The sequence below is a fragment of the Stegostoma tigrinum genome, chromosome 19 (assembly GCF_030684315.1).
Source record: "Stegostoma tigrinum isolate sSteTig4 chromosome 19, sSteTig4.hap1, whole genome shotgun sequence".
NCBI lineage: Eukaryota > Metazoa > Chordata > Chondrichthyes > Orectolobiformes > Stegostomatidae > Stegostoma > Stegostoma tigrinum.
This window is the reverse complement of record NC_081372.1, coordinates 13,358,324-13,382,739: the sequence shown is the minus strand read 5'-3', so window position 1 is coordinate 13,382,739 and position 24,416 is coordinate 13,358,324. Positions and strand designations below refer to the sequence as shown.

General features: G+C 43.0%; 1 protein-coding gene across 1 annotated transcript in view; it reads left to right on the top strand.

The window, feature by feature from the left end:
• Window positions 1–8,793: 8,793 nt before the first annotated feature.
• Window positions 8,794–24,416, top strand: part of LOC125461569 (Na(+)/dicarboxylate cotransporter 3-like) — a 40,054-nt gene continuing 24,431 nt past the window's right edge. The window contains exons 1-4 of the mRNA XM_048550490.1: window positions 8,794–8,895; window positions 15,158–15,423; window positions 18,065–18,201; window positions 22,115–22,181. Coding sequence (XP_048406447.1) covers window positions 8,794–8,895; window positions 15,158–15,423; window positions 18,065–18,201; window positions 22,115–22,181 — 572 coding nt within the window. The remainder of the gene's footprint in view (window positions 8,896–15,157; window positions 15,424–18,064; window positions 18,202–22,114; window positions 22,182–24,416) is intronic.

Sequence of the window (24,416 nt, the reverse complement as noted above, 5' to 3'; positions counted from 1 at the left end):
CTTGATGAAATCAATTAATCTGATGCACCTCCATATCACTAAGCAATCTCCTTATGAAGGTCTATATCCACAGATAGAATTCACTTCCACTTGAAGAAGACACATAACTGTGTTGGTGGTTTGCAGTGGTGGCATTTACATGTTGATCCAGAATCCCTACAGTGTAGAAACGGGCTATTCAACCCATCGAGTTCACACCAAGTTTACTACCCAGATTCACATCCCTACCCTACAACCCTGCATTTCCCTTTGCTAAACCACCTACCCTGCACATCCCTGGATACCGTGGGCAATTTAGCATGTCCAATCCACCTAAGCAGCGCATCTTTGAAGTGTGGGAGGAAACCGAAGCACCTGGGGAAACCCACACAGACTCAGGGAGAACATGCATACTCCACACTGACATCACCTGAAGGTGGAATCAAACCTAGGTCCTTGGCACTGTGAGGCAGCAGTGCTAACCACTGAGCCACATTACCACCTCGAAATCAGGGCTTGCCTGTGATCTATTTGAGCTGATTTCTCTTGAGGACAGATGAAAGTCCCACATTTTGATTTCATCCCAGATTTAGAATTTTGAATCAAATTGTTTTCACACCAAATTCAACTGGTAGCCATTTTGGACATTACTGGAGAAAGATCAGTTACTGGATTCCCTGGTATATTTTCCTACTAGTCAACACTACCAGAAATGTAGAATTGATTGAATTACTTTCAAAGGGGCTCTTCCAAAACTGACAACATTTTGGTGAATCTCCACTGTATCCTCTCCAGTGCAACTACATCTTTCCAATGAGGTGGCAACTAGAACTGCACGCAGTACTCCTGCAGAGCCTAAAGTAGGTTTTATGCAGCTCCATCGTAACATCCCAGCTCTTATGTTCAATGCCTTGACTAATAAAGGTGAGCATCCCATATGCCTTCTTAACCTTTGCCTGTATTTTTGCCTTCAAGGATTTATGGGTGTGCTCACCAAAGTCTATCCAATCCTCTCTCCTTCTTAGGGTCCTACTATTTATCATATCTTCCCTTGCCGGTTAGTCCTCCAAAAATATATCAGTTCACACTTTTCATGATTGAATTCCACTTGCCACAATTCAGCCCATTTGACCAGCCTGCCTATATTTTTCTGTACTCTAAGATTTTCTTCCTTGTTATTTACAACCACACCAATTTTGAAGTCATCTGTGGCCTTACTGATCATACTTCTTTCCCACATGTCCGAATCATCAATGTATCTACTAAACAATAAGGGGTCAGTACTGGATCCTGTGGTACACCAGTGGACACCAAACTCCCATCACAAAAACACATTTGAACCATCACTCTCTGCTTCCTGTCATTAAGCCAGTGCTGGATGCAGTTTGCCAAATTCCATGACTTCTTCTTGAACAGTCTCCCATGTGAGAGCTTTTCAAAAGCCTTTTGTGTAGACCACATCAAGTGCACTGTCCTCATCTTCACACCTAGTCACTTCGCCAAAAAAACGTTCACTCAAATTTCTGAGACCTGATCTCCACTCACAAAGCCATGCTGGCTATCCTTAATGAATCATTGTCTCTCCAAGTGCAAATTAATCCTGTCCTTCCAAAATTTTCCCATAATGACACCACATTGCTGCCCTCCACTCCTCTGGTACCCGTCCTATGTCTGGAAAGGATTTCAAAAATAATGTCAGGGCCCCTGCAATCTCCTCCTTTGCCTCACACAGCAGCAGCTCATCAGGGACTGGTTGTTTATCTACTCTTAAGCCCACTAAAACCAGTAGTACCTTCTCCCTTTCAATGCTGCGCTAATGGCAGATTGTGCTTTTTGGGTATCTGTTACCTCCGAGATAGACCACAACAAGAAGACAACATGGCCAGGCACACTAGTCACCATACTTTACATCAGGGACATATCAGAGATGACCACTCAGACCCCTAGGTATCAGGGTAGCCCACAAACCAACAACTACCCAGCAATAGCTAGTGATGAACGTAAAGGATCCCATACCCCCACCCAATAAAAGTAAAGTAATATTCAAGATACCATGCAAGGACTGAGAAAACAATTACATAGGCCGCACTGGAGGAAATAAGGATACATGAACACCAACTTGCCACTAAGAGACATGACCAATTCTTACTGGTCTCAATACATAGAAGGACAAAGAAGGACACGAAATTGACTGGGACAACACATCCATAACAGCACAAGCAAACAGAGACATGCCAGGGAATGTCTGGAATCCCGGCATTCCTACCAGAACTCCATCAACAAATGCATTGAACTGGACCTGATATACAAATCACTGAAAAACAGAACCAGAAGTGATACCAATTACTCCAGCAAACAGAGGCATATAAGTAACAAGCAGGATAGAATACCAACGCTTTACCTAGCAGCATGATGAAACATCTGCAATTGAACACACCGGCTCGGTGAGCAAGTCTATAACCTCAAGTGCCTGGTTCAAATTGATTGGCTAAATTCAAAACTTGCTGTCTTCGTAACAAAACAAAACTGCTGCTTGGCCTGCTAACTGAACAAACTTTGATGCAAATATTTCAATTCAGGTGCTCTCCATGTATTTTCAAACTTTCAAGCTGCTCACACATATTTCGTTTAAATCTCTAAGCAAAGAAAAACACAATCTTTCAAAGGGACCATGCATTGCTTTCCCTGCTGGCATTTTACGAGTACCAATATTTCTCAAACTCCAAACTCTAACATTCTGCCTCCCAATCCACAAATATCCTACCCAACTTTGCAACAATGGGTGAAGGAAGGCAGGTAGGATGGAGCGTCCAGCTACCAACTCAGTGTACTGACAGGAAACTTCACAATGTGTGTGGTTCTTCCTCCAGCTTGTCTCTGTGGCTCATTGTTCAGGTTCCTGTCCCCCTATCCTTATCCCTATCTTTTCAGTCCTGAGGACAACAGCTGTGATGATAGAGCGTAGGTGTGTCCCTCTCTCCAGCAGACCCTGATAGAGCTGGGCCTGGTTCTCCATGGCACTGCCAGCCTATCCATGCAGGCAGACAGAAGCTCACATTGGCTCACTGCATTGTTCCAGCATAGGACAGTGAGGGCCATGCCTCCCATGTTCCTGCCCGCTGCTCCTGATCTTCCCTGTGCATGTGGACCAAGCCCCTGATTGTCAACTCCACAGGGCCCTCTCCTGCCTGCGGCTGAGCAGGTGCCTCCTCTCATGCAGTTGTAGGATCATAGAAACCCAACAGTGTGGAAGCAGGCCATTCAGCCCATTGAGTCCACTGTAATCCTCCAAAGTGTATCTCACCCAGATGCACAGCATCCCTGTAACCCTGCATTTGCCTTGACTAATCCACCTAGCCTGAAAGCCCCTGGACATTATGGGGCAATTCAGCATGGCCAATTTGCACAACTTTGGACTGTGGGACGAAACCCACATGCAAACTCCACACACACAGTCACTGGAGGCTTGAATTGAACTTGGGTCTTTGGCACTGTCAGGCAGCAGTGCTAGCCACTGACCCACCGCCCCAGTACTCCAAGTGTCAATGGCCTAGGGTGTTTCTTCGCTACCCAGCTGTGGAGCTGTCGCAGTGAGCTGCTCACCAGATTGTGTACCACATTTTCTAAGCCTAACCTCCTCACCAAGGTGTCAATAACTGAGCTGGTGGACAGTGCAGGAGGTAGGAGGCAGACTCACTGATGTTTCCTCTGAGGCCTCCATACCATCATCTTCAAAGCTTGAGGAGGCATCTTGAGGGGTGTGTGACTATTTCACTGGGGAGGTCATGTTGAGGCTGGAAGTACCTAAAACACACAAGGGAGATATGGTATCCTGGTCAGTGGTTAGAAATGGTATGAAATAGATAACACTGAAACCAGGATTACTACAGTCTAATGAAAAGTGGTACTTACTTGGTTAGTGGGACATGGACATCAGCCCTACAAGAGCTGTCCCGACCATCTCCTTCAAGGGCCTCATGACGGTGGGGAGTGTATAATATCCAGCAACCCTCAATCTGCACAGGCTTTCTCTGCCCTGCGATGAGTTTCGCCTGTAATAAGGGAAAGGGAGGAACTGAGTGAGGTGAATGTGGATGGCAAGACTGTTAATGTTGGTGCCAACGGGCGAAAGGCATTGGTGTGTACCAAGCAGCTGAGTAGGGAGCACAGAGGCCATGTGGTGTGGGAGGCTGGGAGTTGGGTGAGAGTGAATGGTGGCAGATGTTGAAGGCAGAGTGGCAGGTGGGAAGGTAGCCTTGGTGGAAGGTGGGTGTGGTCATAGAGATAGAGTGAGTATGAGATATCGGCAGAAGGGGTTGCTTTACACTGGCACAGTCATTGACTTTGTTATGGTGTAGCTGGCTGCCCCCCCATTCTGTGGAGATGGCACTGACACAAAATATTGTGCCAATGAGCACTGGCCTGAGCATTGGTACATGGGCTGCCAGTCTTCCAATGATACCCATTGGGTGGTGAGTTGTTCTGGAGATGGCACGTGGTAAGATGAAGTTGAAATCAGACGTGCGAGATTGCATGGGATCGGGGTAAGTAGTTAATTGCACATTGGCAAGATACAGAAAGAATCTCGCTAGGCCTCACAGTAGGAATCTGTCCAAAAAACATAAAGTAACTTGTAAAGAAGGTGGATAACAAGGTGTGAAGCTGGATGAACACAGCAGGCCAAGCAACTCCTGAGATGCTGCTTGGCCTGCTGTGTTCATCCAGCTCCACACTTTGTTATCTTGGATTCTCCAGCATCTGCAGTTCCCATTATCTCTGATTGTAAAGAAGGTGGATTCAGCCTGTGGTCTCTACGATTGAGACAGTGTGATACAGAATCATAGTTCCTCTTACAATTAGAGGTTTCACATGGCTGAATAAATTAAAAAAGAATTTCACACCAGACAAAAAACTAGTGACGAGATAACAAAACAAGAGATTTACATTACTCATTAGCTGAATGGAAAAGAGAAAGTTTGTGAAGTAATGAAGCTAGTTTATCAACCAATTCAATAAAACGGTCCTTTTGCAGAGTTGTGTTTTGTTTATTGCTTAATACAGGTACAATCAAAGTCTACATGAAGAAGATTGGATTTCAGCTCAATAACTGGGAAGAGAGCGCTGTGGAGCAACCATGATGATGAGCACTGCTTCACCATTATCTTACTCCACCTGGCTTTGAAGGAACATGGACGATGAAAGATAAAGGCACAAGAAGAGGAAGAAAACTCAAAAAGTCATGCTATCCCTCATCCACCACCAAAGGACTGACTAAAGGGTTTGTCTCGCTGCTTTTTCTCTTTATTCATTCACAGGATGCGGGCACCTCTGGCTAGGCCAGCATTTATTGCCCATCCCTAAGTACGCTGAGGACAGTTAAGAGTCAACCACATTGCTGTGGGTCTGGAGTCACATGTAGGCCAGACCAGGTAAGGATGGCAGTTTCCTTCCCTAAAGGACGTTAGTGAACATTGGATACTGTTACTCCTTCAGCATTGTACTTTTCACTTTTCCCCTCTTCTACTTTTCACTGACTTCATCCCAGGCCCTTCCAGGCTCTGTCTCCTTCTCTCACTCTACCTTTTTTTAAAACCTCTCTCAGACTCTCTATTCCAGGGCACCATGACAAGCCTCATTCTTGTCAAAGGAGACAGCTAAGAGATAAATGAGAGAAATGTATGAAACACGATGATTTGTACGGAGATCTTGGAGGTGAGTATGTCCGATTGACTTGTTTTTGTAGACATATGCATCTACACACATGCGTACATACGTCTTGTTTCAAGGTGATTCAAAGGAATAGCCAGCCACTTAAGGAAGTATGAGGCAAGGTAGCCAAAAGATACATCTAACAGGTAAGTTTTTAACGGGAATTTTAAAGGAGGAAGGAAAGGTAGAGGGTCTGAGGGAGGGTTTCCAGAGTTCGGAGCCCAAAAAGCTGAAGACATGGCCAACAATGGGAGACCAAATAAAATTAGCAAAGATGAAAATTCCAGAATGAGAGGAATGCCTTAGAAGAGATTGTTGAATTAGGGAGAGGGAATGATTTGTGCTTTGCCCTCAGTTGTAACATAAGAAACTAGGTGTGAATAATATGGTATTGAAAGATCCAACAAAACATTTCTTACAGCTGGCTATAATACACAATTATTATACTCACAGGCACATAAGAGTCTGAGCTAGTATTAGGCTAATTGTCAACAATGAGCAGCATACTTTCATCAACTCATCATGATTCAAGTGATCCGAGGGTAAGATAGAGCCTGAGAACTTTATACCCTCAGGTCCCATACTATGATACAGTGATGTTATTATGAGCATGCCATTAAATTCATAGATCCATGGAGATCTACAATACAGATCTTTACCCTTCAGCCCATTGCATCCACACCAATCAAAAGCAACCTCCTTACAATTCTAACCCTATTTTCCAATGCATAGCTCTGAGAAGTATACTGACATACTGACTCTCAGACATAACACAACAAGGGCATGGTCATGGTGGGATTTAAAAACAAACAAGCAGAGTTTTAAAAGAACAGTTGCCTAGCTGGCAACCAATATCGGTCAGCAAGCACAGGACCCATGGTCAATAGCTCTGGTTGTGAATTGGTGAGCAGCACTTTAAGCTCATGTTTACAGACAGTAGAAAGTGAGAAAGTAGCCAGGAGTGCTATAGTCAAGTGCCAAGATAACATAAGTATACACGAGAACTTTAGCATCAAATGAAATGAGGCAGGGCTTGAGTCATGAGTTGTGTTGAAGAAGCAGTCGGCAACCTTACTTCTGGTGCAGATATGTGTAAGGAACTTACCCATAGTGTCCAGGGATATGCAGGCTAGGTGGTTTAGCCATGGGGCATGCAGGGTTATGAGGATAGGTTAAGGGCCGGGTGTGGGTGGGACGGTCAATAGTGTGGACTCAATGGGCAGAATGGCCTGCTTCCACACTGTAATAATTCTATAATTTTATTTAATGTTAGCCTACTTACCAAGCATGGAACTGTAAAACATTTGCATTCCTGAATAAGAATACCCAGAAAGTGGTTAGCAGGTGAAACTTACTATCATGTAGAGTTGTTGAGACGAATAATATGGATGTATTTAGGGGAAATCTAGATAAATTAACAAAGAACAAGGGAACAATGAGGGAGCTGGTAGCCAAGTGGTATTCTCAATGGGCTAGTAGTAGAAGCAACCTAGTCTAATGCTCTGGTGATGTGGGTTCAACCCTTACCAGGGGAGATGATGACACTTTAATTCCATAATGGTAACCACATAACAACTGTCAATTGTTGTAGAAACCTATCTAGGATGCTAATATCCTTTAGAGAAGGAAATCTGCCATCCTTACTTGGTCTGGTCTACAGGGTGGCTCTATACCAACAGCAATGTGGCTGACTCTTAACTGTCCCTGTGTAATTAGGGATGGGCAATAAATGTTGGCCTCACCAATGATGGCCACATCCCATGAGTGAATGAAAACAAGGGATAAATCATGTGAAGTTGGAAGAGGTTTGTGTGGAACATAAACACGAGCACAGACCATCTTGCTCAATGACCTGTTCAGTTTCTGTAATTTCTGTGTAATTCAGTGAAACCTACCTCTGTTCTGGCAAATTCATATATGCTACCTATTAGATACAATTTCATATTCTGCAAGTTTAATTAATGATGAATTCAGGACACACACAGACTGCAAGAAAGTCATTGATTTGAACAATTTGAATGTCTAATTTAAATTAACAGTTTCTTTGAGCAGATAATTGCCCTAACAGAGTGTGATTCTCAATTGTTTACATGAAAGTAACAGACAGCCAAAACCACCCAGTCCTAAATGAGTCCTTTGTTCTTGGAAAGCAAAAGCCAGATGCAGTAAGCAGAAAACCCAATGATGGTATCCCTAACCAACCATCCACCCCCTTTCAGCATATCTGAAGGCGCCATTCTCTCCATGAAACCCTAGCCCACTTCTCAGTCACACCCATCCCACCTCTCTCCACAGCATCTTCCTTTATAACCTCAGGAAGGTGTAACTCCTGACCTTTTAGCTACACCTTCCTTAACTGCCCACGGTTCCAAATCCTCCTTCCAAATGAAGTAGCGAGTTATTTCAATGCACTTTTTAAACTTGGCTTATCATACTCGTTGCTCACAAATGTTGACTCTCCTTTCCTCATGGCAAGACCAAACAGCTTTGAGGAGCACCTCCATGCTGTCCCCAACCTTCTCCAACTGGCTCTCACGCTATTTCAACATTCAGTTCAACAATTTCTGACCATCGTCTCTGCCTCATTTTGCTTCCTTTCCTTTGCATGTTTTGAACGTTTTTTTCTGTCCTTTTTCTCTGGCTTGCAGTCTGCAGCGCACCTGCTCTGAGGCACATCTTTTGTTTCTTTGTTTCTTTCGATGTCCCCTGAGGGCTAACCTTTCTGTCACTCAAACTCTCTTGCCTTCCATCCTATCACAGACATGCACTTGTCCCACCCACTTCACGTTCAAAAGGTGATTATGTTTACAATTCCTCCCAATTCTGGAGAAGGCTTTAACACTGTTTCTCTCTCACACACTCTCTACTGTGACGGCCATAACCTGTAAAGCTGAGCATCTCCAACATTTTCTGTGGGATTTTTTTTGCCGTTGTGATCAACCAAACTGTTTGCTTTACACCAGCCAGGTGGAAGGTAAACCTGACGGATCAAAGAGCAACTTGTCTCCTGATATTGGCAAAGAGGAAGTCTTGACCACTCATTGAGCCAATTGTCCAGTTGGGAGCTGTTGACTGGACTTCTCATCACTTGTAGCCATCGAAGTCATGAAAAACGGCTTATTGAGAATATGGAGCTTTCGGCATCACCTCATCATAGTCTTAGCACCGCTTGTGTTTTTACCGGTAGTATTTATCTTGCCTCCTAAGGTAGGTTCAGGTCTCATAATTTCAGTGATAGAAACATAGAAACATAGAAGATAGGAGCAGGAGGAGGCCATTCAGCCCTTCAAGCCTGCTCCAACTCAATAGACTAATCCTGCTTTCTCCCCATAACCTTTGATCCCATTCGCTCCAAGCACTATGTCTATTTCCTCTTGAATACATATTTGTTGTTTTCTTGAATACATTCAATGTTTTGGCATTATCTACTTCCTGTGGTAGTGAATTCCACTAGCTCATCACTCTTTGGGTAAAAACATGTCTCCTTATCTCCATCCTAAATTGTCTACGCTGAATCCTCAGACTGTGACCTATGATTCTGAATACAACCACCATTGGGAACATCCTTCCTGTGTCTACCCTGTTTAGTCCTGTCAGAATTTTCTAAGCCTCTGTGAGGTCCCCCTCATTCGTCTGAGCTCCAGCGAAAACAAACCCAACCTAGTCAATTTCTCCTCAACTGTCAGACCCCGTATCAGCCTGGTGAACATTTGCTGCACTCCTGCGAGGGCAACAGCATCTTTCCTCAGAAAAGGTGACCAAAACTGTACACAATATTCCAGGTATGGCCTCACCAAGGCCCTGTACAACAGCAGCAGCACATCCCTGCTCCTGTACGTGAAGCATCTCACAATGAAGGATAACATACCATTTGCCTTCTTTATCGCCTACTGCACCTGTATGCTTACCTTCAGTGACTGGTCCACAAGTTGCACCCAGGTCCCAATTCACACTTGCCTCTCCCAATTTACAGCCTTTAAGGTAGTGGTCTGCCTTCTTGTTTTGGCTTCCAAAGTGAGTAACCTCACATTTATCCAAACTATACTGCATCTGCCGTTGATTTGCCCACTCACCCAATCTGTCAAGATCATGCCAAAGGATCTCTGCATCCTGGTCGCAGTTCACCCTCCCACCCAACCTAGTATCATCTGCAAACTTTGAGATGTTACATTTTGTTCCCTCATTCAAATCATTAATATATATTATGAAAAGCTAGGGTCCCAGCACCAATCCCTCTGGCACCCCATTAGTTACTGCCTGCCAATTTAAAAAGAACTCATTAATTCCTACTCTTTATTTCCTCTATGCCAAGTAATTTTCTATCAATCTCAATACACAATGCGAGGTACTTCAGTCTAGCAAAATAATCTCTGATGCGGGACTTTTATTAAACACTTTCTAAAAGTCCAAATGTACCACATCGACTGGATCCCCCTAGTCAACTCTAGGTTACATCTTCATAGAATGCCAACAGGTTTATCAAGCATGATTTCCCCTTCATAAATCCATGCTGACTGAGTCTGATTTACTGGTCTGGAATAAATGTGGGTGTATCCTGCACCCCAAGGACTACAGTTCAAGAAGGCTGCTCACCATCACCTTCTGAAGGGCAATTAGGGACAGGCCATCAATTTGTCCCAGCCAGAATTGCCCATGCTCTGCAAATGAATGAAAGACAAATGTTGGCAAAATTAGATTTAGGTGAGGTACGGGGGAGTGATGTAAAACAAATTCATGGAGTCAAAGAAATGCACAGAATGGAAACAGACCCTTCGGTCCAATTTGTCCATGCTGACCAGATGTCCCAAATTAACCTAGTCCCACTTGCCAGCATTTGGTCCATATCCCTCTAAACCCTTCCCGTTCATGTACCTCATCTAAATGCTTTTTAAATGTTATAATTGTACCAGCCTCCACCACTTCCTCTGGACCCTCTGCATGAATAAGTTTGCTCTTCTGTCCCTTTTAAATCTTTCCCCTCTCACCTTAATCCTTGTCTATTTACCCTATCCATGCCCTTCATGATTTTACAAACCTCTGTAATGTCACCTCTCATCCTCCGACACTTCAGGGAAAATAGCTCCAGCCTATTCAACATCCCGCTATAGCTCATTGAGTAACAACAAGAAATGTGGTGCACTTTTCAGCTTACACATTTAGCCCAAATTCTAAGGACAGAAATCAGAATGGGCAGAGGCTTCAGGTAATGTGCACTGTTGTTCTTTGACGACCATGACTATAAGGAGTTTCGAGCTTAGCACCCTATTGCCCTTAACTCCTGAGATGGAGTTAGACTGATAACTGGCAACGTCCATGTGAATTATACTAGTTATCTTCTGCCTACGTGGCCCTAATATTAACCCACATTACAAAAAAGGAAAAGTTGCAAAGCTTCCCAACCTGATCTGGATATTCTTCTTAATGTTGCATGGTTGCATTTCCCTTAGATGCTCTATGGTTGAACATCTTTGCTGGAGGTTTCAGATTCTGACAAGGCAGACTTGTGGAGAGAGAGAAGGGAAACTGAGGAGCAAGGAAATGGGAAAACTAAAGGTGCGGGGAGTGAGTTACAGAGTGAGGGAGTAGGTATGGGGAAACCAGAAGTAGGTGGAATTTTGATTCCGCTCATAACTCATTGAAACAGCACACTTAACCAGGAATAATATTGCAAACACTCAGGTTCCCACTAATCAATAGTAATACAAGGACATTTATGTGGTTGGAGGTAATCAATGTGACCCTTTTGATATCCAAAGTAACTAGCTCTAATCTTATAACCTGCTGATACTCCCTCCATAACCAAATCTGGGCCTTGCTAAAACTCTAATTTGCAGCTCATTTGAGTAAAGCCCCCTTCCAGCAGCGTAAATTCAGAAGGTTATCCATATTGTGAAGTATTCTATGGCCGGATAGCATCTGTTCACATTGGTATCTCATACTCAAATCATGGTCAACAGGCCAGGTTACCAGACAGGCAACTCAATCTAGTAGATTAAGATCAACCCCTTCGAAAGAGGACAGGGTGGTTAAAATAGTACAGAAGATGAGAAGAGGCTTGATTTTGGGACCAGGACATTGTAACCATTTCCTGAACAACCTGTTCGGAAATGCCTTGACACAGCTCTGGACCATATGAGATGTGAATGCAGGCCTCATAATCCAGAGGTAGGGACACTACCACAAGGGCCCTAAGCTAGCAGCTTGTAACCAGAACAATGAGGCATCAATTCACACCAACAATCTGTTAGTGCCAGTTTCCTCAGTATAGGAAGAAACTGAATGGGGCCTTGGGGCAAAGAGAGAGGAGAGAGAGAGAGAGATCGTAGAATTGCTGGTCAAATAGTGTCTCAGATTTCCTGAAGGTTGCTTCAAAGGAAGTTAAAGGGTGAGGTTCACCAGTTCGGACACATGGTTGTAATTAGCATGCAAGCTACAGGCCTTTCAGAGAAAAGACAATATATTGGAAAGAAGGAAAGGGTTCTTAAACTCTGCAATGCAATCAGGATTAATGACAACTGGATGGTAGACTCAGTTCAAAGGCTGCATAAACATTTTTCTGAAGAAGGGGCCAGACATGAAACATCAGCCTTCCTGCTCCTCTGATGCTGTTTGGCCTGCTGTGTTCATCCAGTTCTACACCTTGTTTTCTCGGATTCTCAGCATCGGCAGTTCCAACAATTTCTGCATAAACAAATAAATGTCTAGCCACTGAATGCACAGTCAGAAATGGTGGAACTCGTCGATGCTTGGGTATTATTTTCATATTTAAGAGATTTGACAATTCAGAGCTTTTAGAATTTGGACTGGTGCTAAACCCAACTGTGTTCCTATATTGAAAAAAACCAAAAGAACTGAGGATGCTGTAAAGCCCCCACAGCCCTATGGCACCTTCCACTGTAACTGGCGAAGGTGCAACACCTGCCCATATACCTCCTCCCTCCCCAGTATCCAAGGTCCCAAATATACCTTCCAGGTGAAGGAACACTTCACCTGCGCTGCCAAGAATCTAGTCTACTACATTCGCTGCTCACAATGTGGTGTCCTCTACATTGGGGAAGCGAAGCCTAGACTTGGTGACCGCTTTGCTGAACATCTACGTTCTGCTCGCAAAAACGACCGTAACTACTTGTTGCCTGCCACTTCAATGCACCACCTTGCTCTCTGGCCAACATCTCTGTCTCCGGCTTGCTACAGTGTTCCAGTGAAGCCCAGCTCATGGTGAAGGAACAACACCCCATTTTACGCTTGGGGATCCTACAACCCTCCAGACTCAATATTGAGTTCAATAATTTTAGGGCCTAAACTCTCCAATTCCCAGCCCCCCACCCCACACACCAGGCCTTGTTACCACATAGCCTGCCACTACACACCCCCATTGTTACTCACTAACAGTCCCTATTAACAACTATTCATGCTTCCAGCCCGGTCATTAGCAACTCGTTTGTCTGTCCAACTGTCTTTCTCTCTCTTTGGGCTCAATCCTATTGTTCACTCCCTACCCCACCCACCTCCATATTTTCTGCATATAAATTGACGTTTTCCCAGCCACCATCAGTTAACTCTGTTTTCTCCTCCACAGATGTTGCCAGAGCTTTTCCAGCAACTTTGTTTTTGTGTTCCTATATTGCTTACATTAGCAATGATAATATAGATTTCCTGAGTCCTCCCTGGAGGTGGGTGTCAGTCTTACAAATTCTATCATTCAGAAAATCATACGTTGCTCACTGCAATGTTTATCAGTCCCTTGTGTTTTATGCTAATCTTTTTTTTCCATGGAATGTGAACAACACTAGCTAGGGCAGCAGATATTGCTCATCCCAAATTGCCCTTGAAAAGGTAGCAAGGGTGGTAACGAAAACTGGAAAGTCAATTCAATGGTCTTTACTTCCCAATTCTGATGTAGATATGGACCTACATTGGCCATGCAGGCCCTTGGAGCTCATTTGCCTTCCTGTAGAAACTTCCACTGGTTTATAAGATGTACAGAGCAACTAATTCATTTGGAAAATGTCTCTGATTCATCAAGATGCCCACTTCCTCTACAGCTTTTGAATTGCTTTGTGTTAGGCATAACCTCTAACATTGAGTATAGTTCCTGAGAGTTTAAGGAAACTAAATTCTGCGCTTCTAATTCATTTCAGCATCTGACTCTGAGTTACACCAGTTAAAAATGTACCAATAAGCTCAAGTTTCCTGCTTCACTGGCTGTTTGGATGTTTGCATTTTGTCATAAACTTTGCTTGACTCTCACATATTGAATTCTCTTCAGTGTTGATTGCAGGGGAAAATATTTCTGCTAATCCAGTATAGTCACTAGTTTCTATCCTGATGACAGTATGAAAACATTTCTAATAGAAACATAACTAAACCCAATGGATTCTGTCTTCTGTTGCAGAATAGCGAGGCCTATGAAATTTTCTACCAGTGTTCTTTTACCATCTACTCTACAACTGGCTGTTTCTTAACCAACCATTCACTAGTCTTGCTCCATTACTCAATGTCTCTGTTTCTTAGCGTCAGAGAGGCATACAGCCTTGACTTTAACCAGTTTGAATCCTGTTACTATTTAATCAGATTGAAATCAAGACATGCATTCATACTCAAGAGTGAGAATCCTCAATTATGGAATGTGTTTTCTACTGGTTAATATTCCTTTAGTTGGAAATTTATGTGTAGCATATCTTTAATCTTCAGTGCTATACCTCCTGGACCATGCAGTTACATGCTGTTCATTGCAGTGTTTCTTCAACAATGATACACAAGCCGATAATATAGTAACACCTATCCTCATATCACACTTAAAACTTTATCTAAGTCTCCTTAGGAAGCATATTCTAATTCCGTGACCACTACTATAAAGAAGGACAAGGGCAATGGATATTTGGAAACACCACCATCAACAATTTCTCCTCCATGCCATTCACCATTCTGACTTGAAAACATATCCCCATTCCTTCAGTTTTGTTGTGTCAAAATTCTGACATTCCTTCCTGAATGGCATTGTGAACCTGCCTATAGCACATTGTCTGCAACAGTTTATGAATGCAGCTCAACACCACCTTCTCAAGAGCAGCTAGGGACGGGTATTACTTGAGGGCCCAACCAGTGAAGCCCATACCCCATGAATGAATTTAAACAAATTCTTTGACTCCTTGTCAGTCAGGGTCCTCTGTGTAGGAATGTTCAATAACCCTGCCTCCATCACTCCCTGGTTAAGAGAATTTCAGGGAATAATGACTCTGAGAGAAAAAAAAATCACCTCACCATCATCTTAAATGGAATATTCCTTATTTTTAAACAGTGTCTAGTTCTAGTGTTTTCAAAATTCCCTTAGCACCCAGCCTGACAGGTCCCTTCAGGATCTTATTTATTTCAATAAAATTAATACTGGAATTAATCTTTACAATCGCTATAATGGAGTTCAATTCATATTGTTTGGTTTTAATTAGTCTTTTTTTTTCTCCACCAGGAAGGGAAATGTCTCTATTTAATCCTGATTATAGCTACGTTCTGGTGTACTGAAGCATTGCCACTCACGATAACCTCACTGCTCCCTGTCAGCCTCTTCCCGATATTTGGAGTCCTACCTTCATCAAAGACCTGCCCTCTGTACTTCCTTGAGACAAATGTTTTCTTCTTTGGTGGTTTGATCCTGGCTGTGGCGATCGAAGACTGTAACTTACACCGCAGAGTAGCGCTCACAATCCTCAGGTTGCTGGGGGTTAACCCTTTAATGTAAGCACAGCAATGATGCAGCAATTTTGCAACTTGCGTGGAAATTGTGGGGCATCACATTGGCTCAGTGGTTAGCACTGCTGCCTCGGAGTGTCAAGGACCCGGGTTTGTTTCCAGCCTCAGGCAACTGTCTGTGTGGAGTTTGCGTATTCTCCATGTGCCTGCGTGGGTTTCCTCCAAGTGCTTCAGTCTCTTCCCACAGTCAAAAGATATGCAGGTTAGGTGGATTAGCCGTGCAAAATACAGAGTTACAGGGATATTATAGGAGGTTTGGTCTGTTTGGGATTGTTTTGGTAGGGGCGGTGTGGACTCAATGGGCCAAATGGCCTGCTTCCACATTGTAGGGATTCTAGTTCATGAGGAACAACTTTCATCCAACACTTGAAGTAGCCCCTTGTTCTCTGCAAGGGGTAATTGTTTATGAGTTACATTAGACTACTAAGTATTGGTCATTCAATCAAACTCATGAATGCCTTGCTAACCAATCTATCTTGAGCCAAAGCAATCTGAGAGTTTAAAGCTGGATATTGAAGAGAGTAGGGAGCGATGCTGGATGAAATGTTTGGGGGAAGTTTCATTCACGTTCTTGATCAGAAACACAGATGGGTTCTACAGCACTTTTGTTCAAAAAGCCTGCTCTGCAGAGATATTATGTTGGGAGTGACACCTCAACAAACAGAGAGTGGGACCTCTGCCCCTCATTCAAAGATGCATTTGCCCTCAAGTGATCAGCAGCTCTTGCAGTGCCATCAGTTCAAGGCTGAGATAGACAGAGTTTTAATCATGAAGAAAATCGAGGGTTACTGGAGGAAGAAAGAGAGGACAGTGAAATTGAAGATTATCAGATCAGTCATGATCTCGTTAAATGGTGGAACAGATTCAATAGGCTCTCATTCCAAGTCTTCTGGTCTTAATCCTGTTGTAGGCTGTGCTGGGATCCAGGAGTTCTGGCTTACCGGGCAAGCAGTAATCAGATACCTGAGGGTGGGGAAATGTTGAGACGGTTAGGGAGCAGGTTTTGGAGGCTTGGCCGAAAGGCAGACAATCTTCTCTCCAGTGTGTAGATGTAACTCCACCCCACCTTCCTTTATCCCACACTTTCACCAACTTGGAGGGAGAAACATCCCATACATACCTTTCACTGCCCCATGTATAGAAACATAGAAAATAAGAATAAGAGTGGGCTATTCAGCCCTTTGAGCCTGCTGCACCATTCAATATGATCATGGCTGATGTTCCAATTCAGTATTTTGTGCCTACTTTCTCCTTATTCCCTTTGATCCCTTTAGCCCTAAGAACTGCATCTAACTCCATCTTCAAAACATTCAATGTTTTGGCCTCAACTGCTTGATGTGACAGAAAATTCCACAGACTCACCAGTCTCTGGCTGAAGAAATTTCTTCGCCTCTCAGTCTTAAGTGGCATACCCCTTATCCTTAGACTGTTACCCCTGGTTCTAGATGCCTTAGTCATCAGGGACATCTTTTCACGTTGACCCTGTCTAGTCCTGTTAGAATTTTCTAGGTTTCTATGAGATCCCCCTTCATTCTCCTAAATTCCAGTGAATATAATCCTGACTAATCCAGCCTGTCACTTACTTTCTGCAAACGGCAAACGAGGAAACTCAGGTTTCATTGTGTCTCCCCCTTTCCCAGTCTATCACCATTCACAGAACAAGCTGCCTTCCTGTTTTCGCCTCAAAGTGGAAGCCTCACAGTTATCCACATTTTACTTCATCTCCCATGTATTTACCCACTCACTCATCTTGTACGAGGTGGTGTTCCCATGACTTAGCTGTCCATGTCCTTTTAGGTAATAGAGGTCACAGATTTGGACGGTACCGTCCCAGGAGCTTTGAGGAGTCACTTTAAAAATGTGCCTAAGAGGTTCATGGAGAGACGTGAATTTGCTTTTCTTATATCAGAGAAAAATAAGAGCGGCACGGTGGCTTAGTGGTTAGCACTGCTGCCTCACAGCACCAGTGACCCCAGTTCCATTCTAGCCCTGGATGACTGTCTATGTGCTGTTTGCACATTCTCCCTGTGTCTGTGTGGGTTTCCTCCGGGTGCCCCGGTTTCCTCCCACACTTCAAAGATGCTGCATTGGCCGTGTTAAATTGCCGGTGGTGTTCAGGGATGTGGGCTACAGGGCGATGGGTCTGGGTGGGATGCACTATGGGTTGCTGGGAACTTGTTGGGCCGAAAGACCTGTTTCAACACTGTAGGGATCCTGTGAACTAAGTGGAGGGGTGGGGTCTGGGTGGGGGGGGAAGCAGAGTGTGAGAAGCTATGAAATATTTTGCTACAGTAAGTAAGGACCCTTTCCAAAAGGGTCAGTAAGCAGCGGCAGAGATTCAAGTGAATGGTCTAAAGAGCAAGAGACAAAATGAGGAAGTTATACAGTGAGTAAGAATGACTTGGACTGCACTGCAACAGAAGGTTACAAGAGGAATTCAATGATTAATTTGAAAAGGAAATTGGATTAACGTGAAAAGGGGAAAAAAATTTGCAAATCTGTAGGTAAAGGACTGTGAGATGACACTGATTGGATAGAAAGTGTCAGCACACACCAATAGACAAATAGCTATCTTCCGTCCTATATCATACAATGATTGTAACACTGTATTGGTTGTGTTCTTTAGGCTTATCCTGGGTATCATGCTGACCACTGCCCTTCTCTCCATGTGGCTGAGTAACACAGCCACGACTGCTATGATGATGCCTATAGCCACCGCTGTCCTTAAGAGGCTGTGTAATGGTTCGGAGGCAGTGCCACAGAGTAAGACCAGTGACACAGATAGTCTTAAGTAAAATCTGATCTTAAACTGGAATGTTAATTCTTGTTCGTTATGGCAAAAGGACAAAAAGTGCTGAAATACTCAATAATATAAAGTCTGCGCGCAATATTTTGACAATGAGGCTGACTCCTGGCAGTCAGTCTGAATTTCAGTCATGAAAACAAAAATTGCTGGAGATCACAGCGGGTCAGGCAGCATCCATGGAGAGAGAGAGCAAGCTAACTTTTCAAGTCTAGATGACTCTTCATCAGAGCTGCAGCATTTTTATTTTTGTTTTCAGTGCAAATTCTAGAATCTGCAGTAATGTGCTCCTTAATTTCATTCCTAGTTGCTGACTTTGCCAATAAGATGGTTATTTCCCTACTTGGAACTCAAAACTTCTCACAATAACCTACAGGATGCTGTAAACAGAGGCAGGTCCGATCAAGGCATTTCAGAGAGAACTGGATTGTTATCTAAGGAAGAGAGAGTATATGGGCTACAGGGAATACGTAGGCAATAGAATCTGCAGACATACATACATACAAGTGAGCAAAAACTTGGCAGATGGAATATAATGTGGGGTAATGTGAGGCTTGGCAGGATGAATAGAGGAGCTGAATATTGTTTAAATGGAAAAAGACTCCCAAAAGCTACAGAACAAATGGACTTGGGAGCCCTTGGGTCATAAAAATCTAACGTCCAAGCTCAGCAAGAAAACAGGGAATGCAAATGTAATATTGGCCTTTATTTCAGAGGGATTAAAGTATGAAAGTACAGTCGGTTCTGCTATAATGCATATTTCTTCGATGCTAATCGTCTTTAATCTGTTTGAAGAATTTAAACCGCTATTTGTAGATCACAAACTTTCCTTACCTGTACTGGCTATAACGTGACTCTGGCCCCATTAGTTTAAATGGTGCATTTATTATGCAATTTTCTTATAACAGACGATCACAAGAGAATGGAAGTGTCACATTATATCAGAACTGATTGTAGGGATATTCCGCTAAAACTGTATAAGGTACTAATCAGACCACAAGTAGAATACTGAAATAGTTTTGGCCCCTAATCTACGAAAAGATATACTGGCATTGAGGCATTCCAAAGAATGTCAACAAGGCTGATACCAGGTATGGAAGCACTCCTCTACTTGGAGAGGTTGAGTAAATTGGGCCTGTCGTTGGAAATAAAAGCAATAAAAAATCTGGAAATTCTCAGGCTGCATCTGTGCAGAAAGAAACAGAATTAACAGGCTGAATTTTCCCAAAAATGGGCTGTCAATTCAACGGAGTTTCACAGAGGGCTTCTCTCTGTGAACTCTAGCAAGCACTCTCACGCAATTCTCCACAGTTCACCCAATTATGTATGCTCCACACCTCCCCAGTACCACCACGATCAGCAAAGTAGCATAGTGCTTGCTGGTGTTGGCACTTTCCTGCATTCACCCTGCTGAGGCCATATTAAAACTCCAGATGCACACCTTGGAGCAGAGGATATGGGAGAGGGCACATGTTTGAGATGTATAAAATGACAAGGGGTATAGACAGGGTAGACAGGAAGGAACCTTTCCCATTGATAGAGGGATCAGTGACCAGGAGTGAGGATTTAAGGTAAGGAACAGGAGGTTTAGAGGAGATATGAGGAAAACACTTTCACCCAGAGGGTGTTGGGATCTGGGACTCACTGCCTGTAAGGATGGTAAAGGCAGAAACCCTCATAACATTGAAGAATTGTCCACTCACAATCCCAAGGCATACAAAGAAATGGGCCAAGTGTTAGAAAATGGGATCAGAACAGTTAGGTGACTGTTTTTGACCAATGTGGTTGCAAATGACTGAAGAGCCTCTGACTGTGCTGAAGATCTCAATGAGTCTATGAATTTATAATGGAAATTCAAGTTAACAAATGGGGTGTAGTTTAAACAAAGGGCTGGCATTTCATGGTTTTTTTAAGCTCAGTCACAGGATGTGGACATCGCTAGCTGGGCCAGTATTTATTGCCTGTTCCCTTGAGAAGGTGGTAGTGAGTTGCCTTCTTGAACTGCTGCAGTCTATGGAAGGTAGGTACACCCCTGGTGCTGTTTGAGAAGGATCCAAATGAGAAGTAGCGCAGGAGAAAACAGAAGGATTTCCAAGCCCCAATGCATCAATCACTAAAGTCGAACCCCAAATTAGCAAGATTATAAAAAAGCAAATCAAGAAATAGGCTTTTTTCCTAAGGGGATATAATAGTTGGAAATACCAGCTTCCAGTTAATTTGTTAAATTGGTGTTCCACATGCTACTGAAGCTGGTGGTAGAAGATCTCACAGCCACTGCTCCAACAAGAATACAGGAGTGCTCTCAATATCCTTGTCAACAAACCATACTGAAATAGATGAATTAGTGAGATAAAAATTGTGTAAACTATATTATTATCATTTAATTTGGATTTTAAAATAGACAGATGGATAATGGTTAGTTCTGTTTTTCAAAGGGTCAGAAAGTCATTTGAAACAGTGACATAAACACATAATTTCCAAGAAGGCATGTAATTTCCATGAAATGTCTGACAGGACACATGTGTTAACGGGTGGAATGCTAGCACTCCTAGGGCTACAAACAGACCAGAGACCATTAGTTTAGCTTTTGACTTCAGTTCAGTTCAGAAGAATCAGGAATTCGCAGAAGTTCGGTTTTTTATTCCTAGCAGGAGAATCAGGATTTTCAGTTCATTTCCAAGGAACCTGGCAGAAGTGATTTTGATCTGTGACACATCCATGTTGTGAGAGTGTAACAAGGTGTTTCAGATATCTGTGCTGAAAGGAAGCTTATCCCAGCAGAAATGAAAAGTGGTGGTGGCAACAGACTCTGAAAGAAATTGTACAGTTGTCTCAGCCATGCAGGGAAAACAACTGGGAAGTGTAAATTAAGTAAGGTACCACAGATTTGAGAAAGGAATGATATGTCTCTCGGATGGATTATCTGTTAGTGGAAGGAGCCAGATTGAAATTTTGCTTTGCTCGTCAAAGCTTTGCTAAAGCTTTGATTTTTCTTTTGTGCAATCAATTCATGTCCTGTCATTGAAAAACATCTGCAGGCTAATTTGAATATATTTCGATAACTAACCACCATGGTAACCAATTGCAAGAAATCAAACACATCGTTTTTCCTGAAGAAGGGTTCTGACTCAAAACGTCAGCTTTTTGCTCCTCTGATGTTGCCTCTCCTGTGTTCCTTCAGCTCCACACAGTGTTATCTCAGACTCCAGCATCAGCAGTTCTTACCATGTCTGATATCGTTTGTCAAGCTAAGTTTCATTCTGGGATTTGACTTGTCCAGAAGTGCCATCAATTGGGGTAATGGTAGTCATTCATTCCATTTCAGCTTATTTGGTGCAGAAGTTTTAACTACTGCCCTTACGCTGCAAGAACAGTGGCAATATTTTCAAAAGTATTTGAATGAAGTACTTTGGGATGTCTTGTGAATAGCCCTTTTCACGAAAGTCTTTCTCTTCTTTATTAACTTATACCTGACATCTAACATGTTGGTGGGTAAGAACTGTAAAATAAGGGGTGGCATGGTGGCTTAGTGGTTAGCACTGCTGCCTCACAGTGCCAGGGACCTGGGTTCGGCTCCAGCCTCAGGCAACTGTCTGTGTGGAGTTTGTACGTTCTCCCCGTGTCTGGGTGGGTTTCCTCCGGGTGCTCCGGTTTCCTCATACGGTCCAAAGATGTGCAGGTTAGGTGGATTGGCCATGCTAAATTGCCCATAGTAGTCAGGGAGGTAGAGGGTGTATATTAGGTGGGTCATAGGAGGATGGGTCTGGTTGGGATGCTCTGAGGTTCAGTGTGGACTTGTTGGGCCGAAGGGCCTGTTTCCACGCTGTAGAGATTCTATGAAATGAATAATGACAAAGGTTCCATCTTTCCCAGAGGAACCAAAAGGGAATGGGTCACCTTCCGAAGAGAATGCTGATAATCAAGAAGCAGAAGAAGAAAGGTAAGAATAAATCAGAGCTTATGAAAGGGCCCAAAATTCCTTTAGACATAATGGGTTGCAGCATTGTATATCCAAGAGATTTCCTTTTGGTTGTTTGTTAAAGCTTTTGTTATAAAGTAGAGGTCAACACCCTTCTGATAGCTAAAACTGAAATGCCAGAGAAGCTTACCTCACCTCATAATCTGCAAAAGGAAGTGTGAAAAGTGGTATAACCTGCCTCTTACCTCACCCCCAATCTGCTGTAAAGGGGAGGTTACATGAAATGGACTCCTCAGAGTCACTCTGTAATCAAAAAGTAACAATTTATTTATCCAACTCCAACAGTGAACAAGTTAACAGAACTGCTAACAAACCAAACAAGTCCACGCCCCCCAGCTACTAGCAATTCCTGAATAAAACAAAATTCTAATGGTATGCAGTTCCAATAAATACATGTCCTATTTATATAAATCAAAATAATAATAAAATAAATTAAAACTTAACCTCCCAAAAATATAGCTAGGATATGTCTTCCAGGATGCTCAGCGCCCTCTCTACCAATCCTCACTGCACAATGCCTTTCTCTGTTGAATTCTTCTGTCAGGAATATTAGCTAATAGTACACCTTTAGTTGGATGATACTTAATCTGAGAATTTAGGGAAGTCTTTGAGAGCCAGCGATTTTCTCTTTACAGCTACTGGTTATTAACTTTAATAGATGACAGTTGCTGTCACATTGATTCTCAAATACCCTCTTATTTTTACCCTTGATGACCCATTGATTTGTTATGATAGGATTGGTCCTAGGTCGTCAAACCATCAGATTTAAATTTAGTTTGATTTTAGTTTCTAAGTGCCTGATTTAAATTAATTGTCTGATTTTCTTACTGGTTGCCTTTACAACAAAGTAAACCACTGCCTGAGTTGTTAACCATTCAGTCTTTTGATATAATGTTTCAATTTCAGGACCTCTCTGTGCACCTGCCCATTTACATCATCTTTTAAATAGACCACACACACTTCTCCCCACCCTCCCCACCCCCAATCATCTTACAAACATCAAATTCTAACATTTTGCCTTCCAATCCACAAATATGCTACCCAACTTTGCAACAGTGTGTTTGTGGGAGGTTCCATAGTGTGTTGGATAGTGCCCCTGCCTCTGAGTCAGACATCTCAGAGAACTGGCTAAATGGCCAGTGTGGATCTGATTGGTGACAGCAATGGGGTTGGACCACTGTTCCAGCTGGGATGGATTCAGGACCTTGTTGGCCCACCCAAGTTGGAGATCACAGCCATGTGGGCCAGCTCTGCCTTTGAGTAGAGAACTTAAGAAACCCAAAACAGTATCTTCAGACACCCTTGTCCAGTGAGAACAGGGGTCAGGATTGCAAAGAACAACAAAGATCAAGATAGTCTTCTGTTGGAACAGGTTGTCAGAAAATTTGTTAAAGGAGACCAGACTCATTTACAAAAGGACTAAATGCTGCAAGAAGAAAGATGGCTAGTTATTTGGGAAGATCAAAATCAATGGATAGTGAGTGCGATTGAACATGAGTACCTAAGCTTCCTCAGTTCTAATAACTTGAAGATTGCTATGCAAACTCTCCTGGTCTGAAAGTTTCACGGACTAGAAAATACTACTACTGAAGTGAATGGGTCCTCTGAACTAAAATCGCCTGCTAAGAGAGTAATGAAATAACCCCTCAGAAGCCAGTATCCTGTCACCAAGTCACCCTTTATTTATATATGTATTATATTTGACACTGGTGCGGCCTCTTCAGAGCCGACTCTTAGAGTAAACAGAATCTCTGACACTCCTGTTTGTATCTGACAGCCAGGGCTCCCTGATTGAGCCAGGTTAACAAACCCAATTAAGGAACTCATTCTATGAGGTCGACCTGGCTGACCTTGTTACAATGACTGAAAAAAAAACCTTTTTCCTTTTCTCTTTTGAACCATGCGCTCATTTATTTTGGTAGTAGGAGTAACAAATTGGTATGGGGAGATAATTGGCTGGTTAACAGGAAGCAGAGAATAAGCAGAAGAGAGTCATTTTTGGGTTGGCAAGATGTGGCAGGTGGAAAGCGACAAGGGTCAGTGCTGAGACATCAACTACTTACAATTGGTATCCGTGATTAGATGAAGGGACTGAGTGTATGATTGCTATGTTTGCTGATGTCACAAAGATAAGTAGGAGAATGACATGTGAAGAGAACAGCAGGAATCTATGCAGGGGTTTGGGTAGGTTAAGTG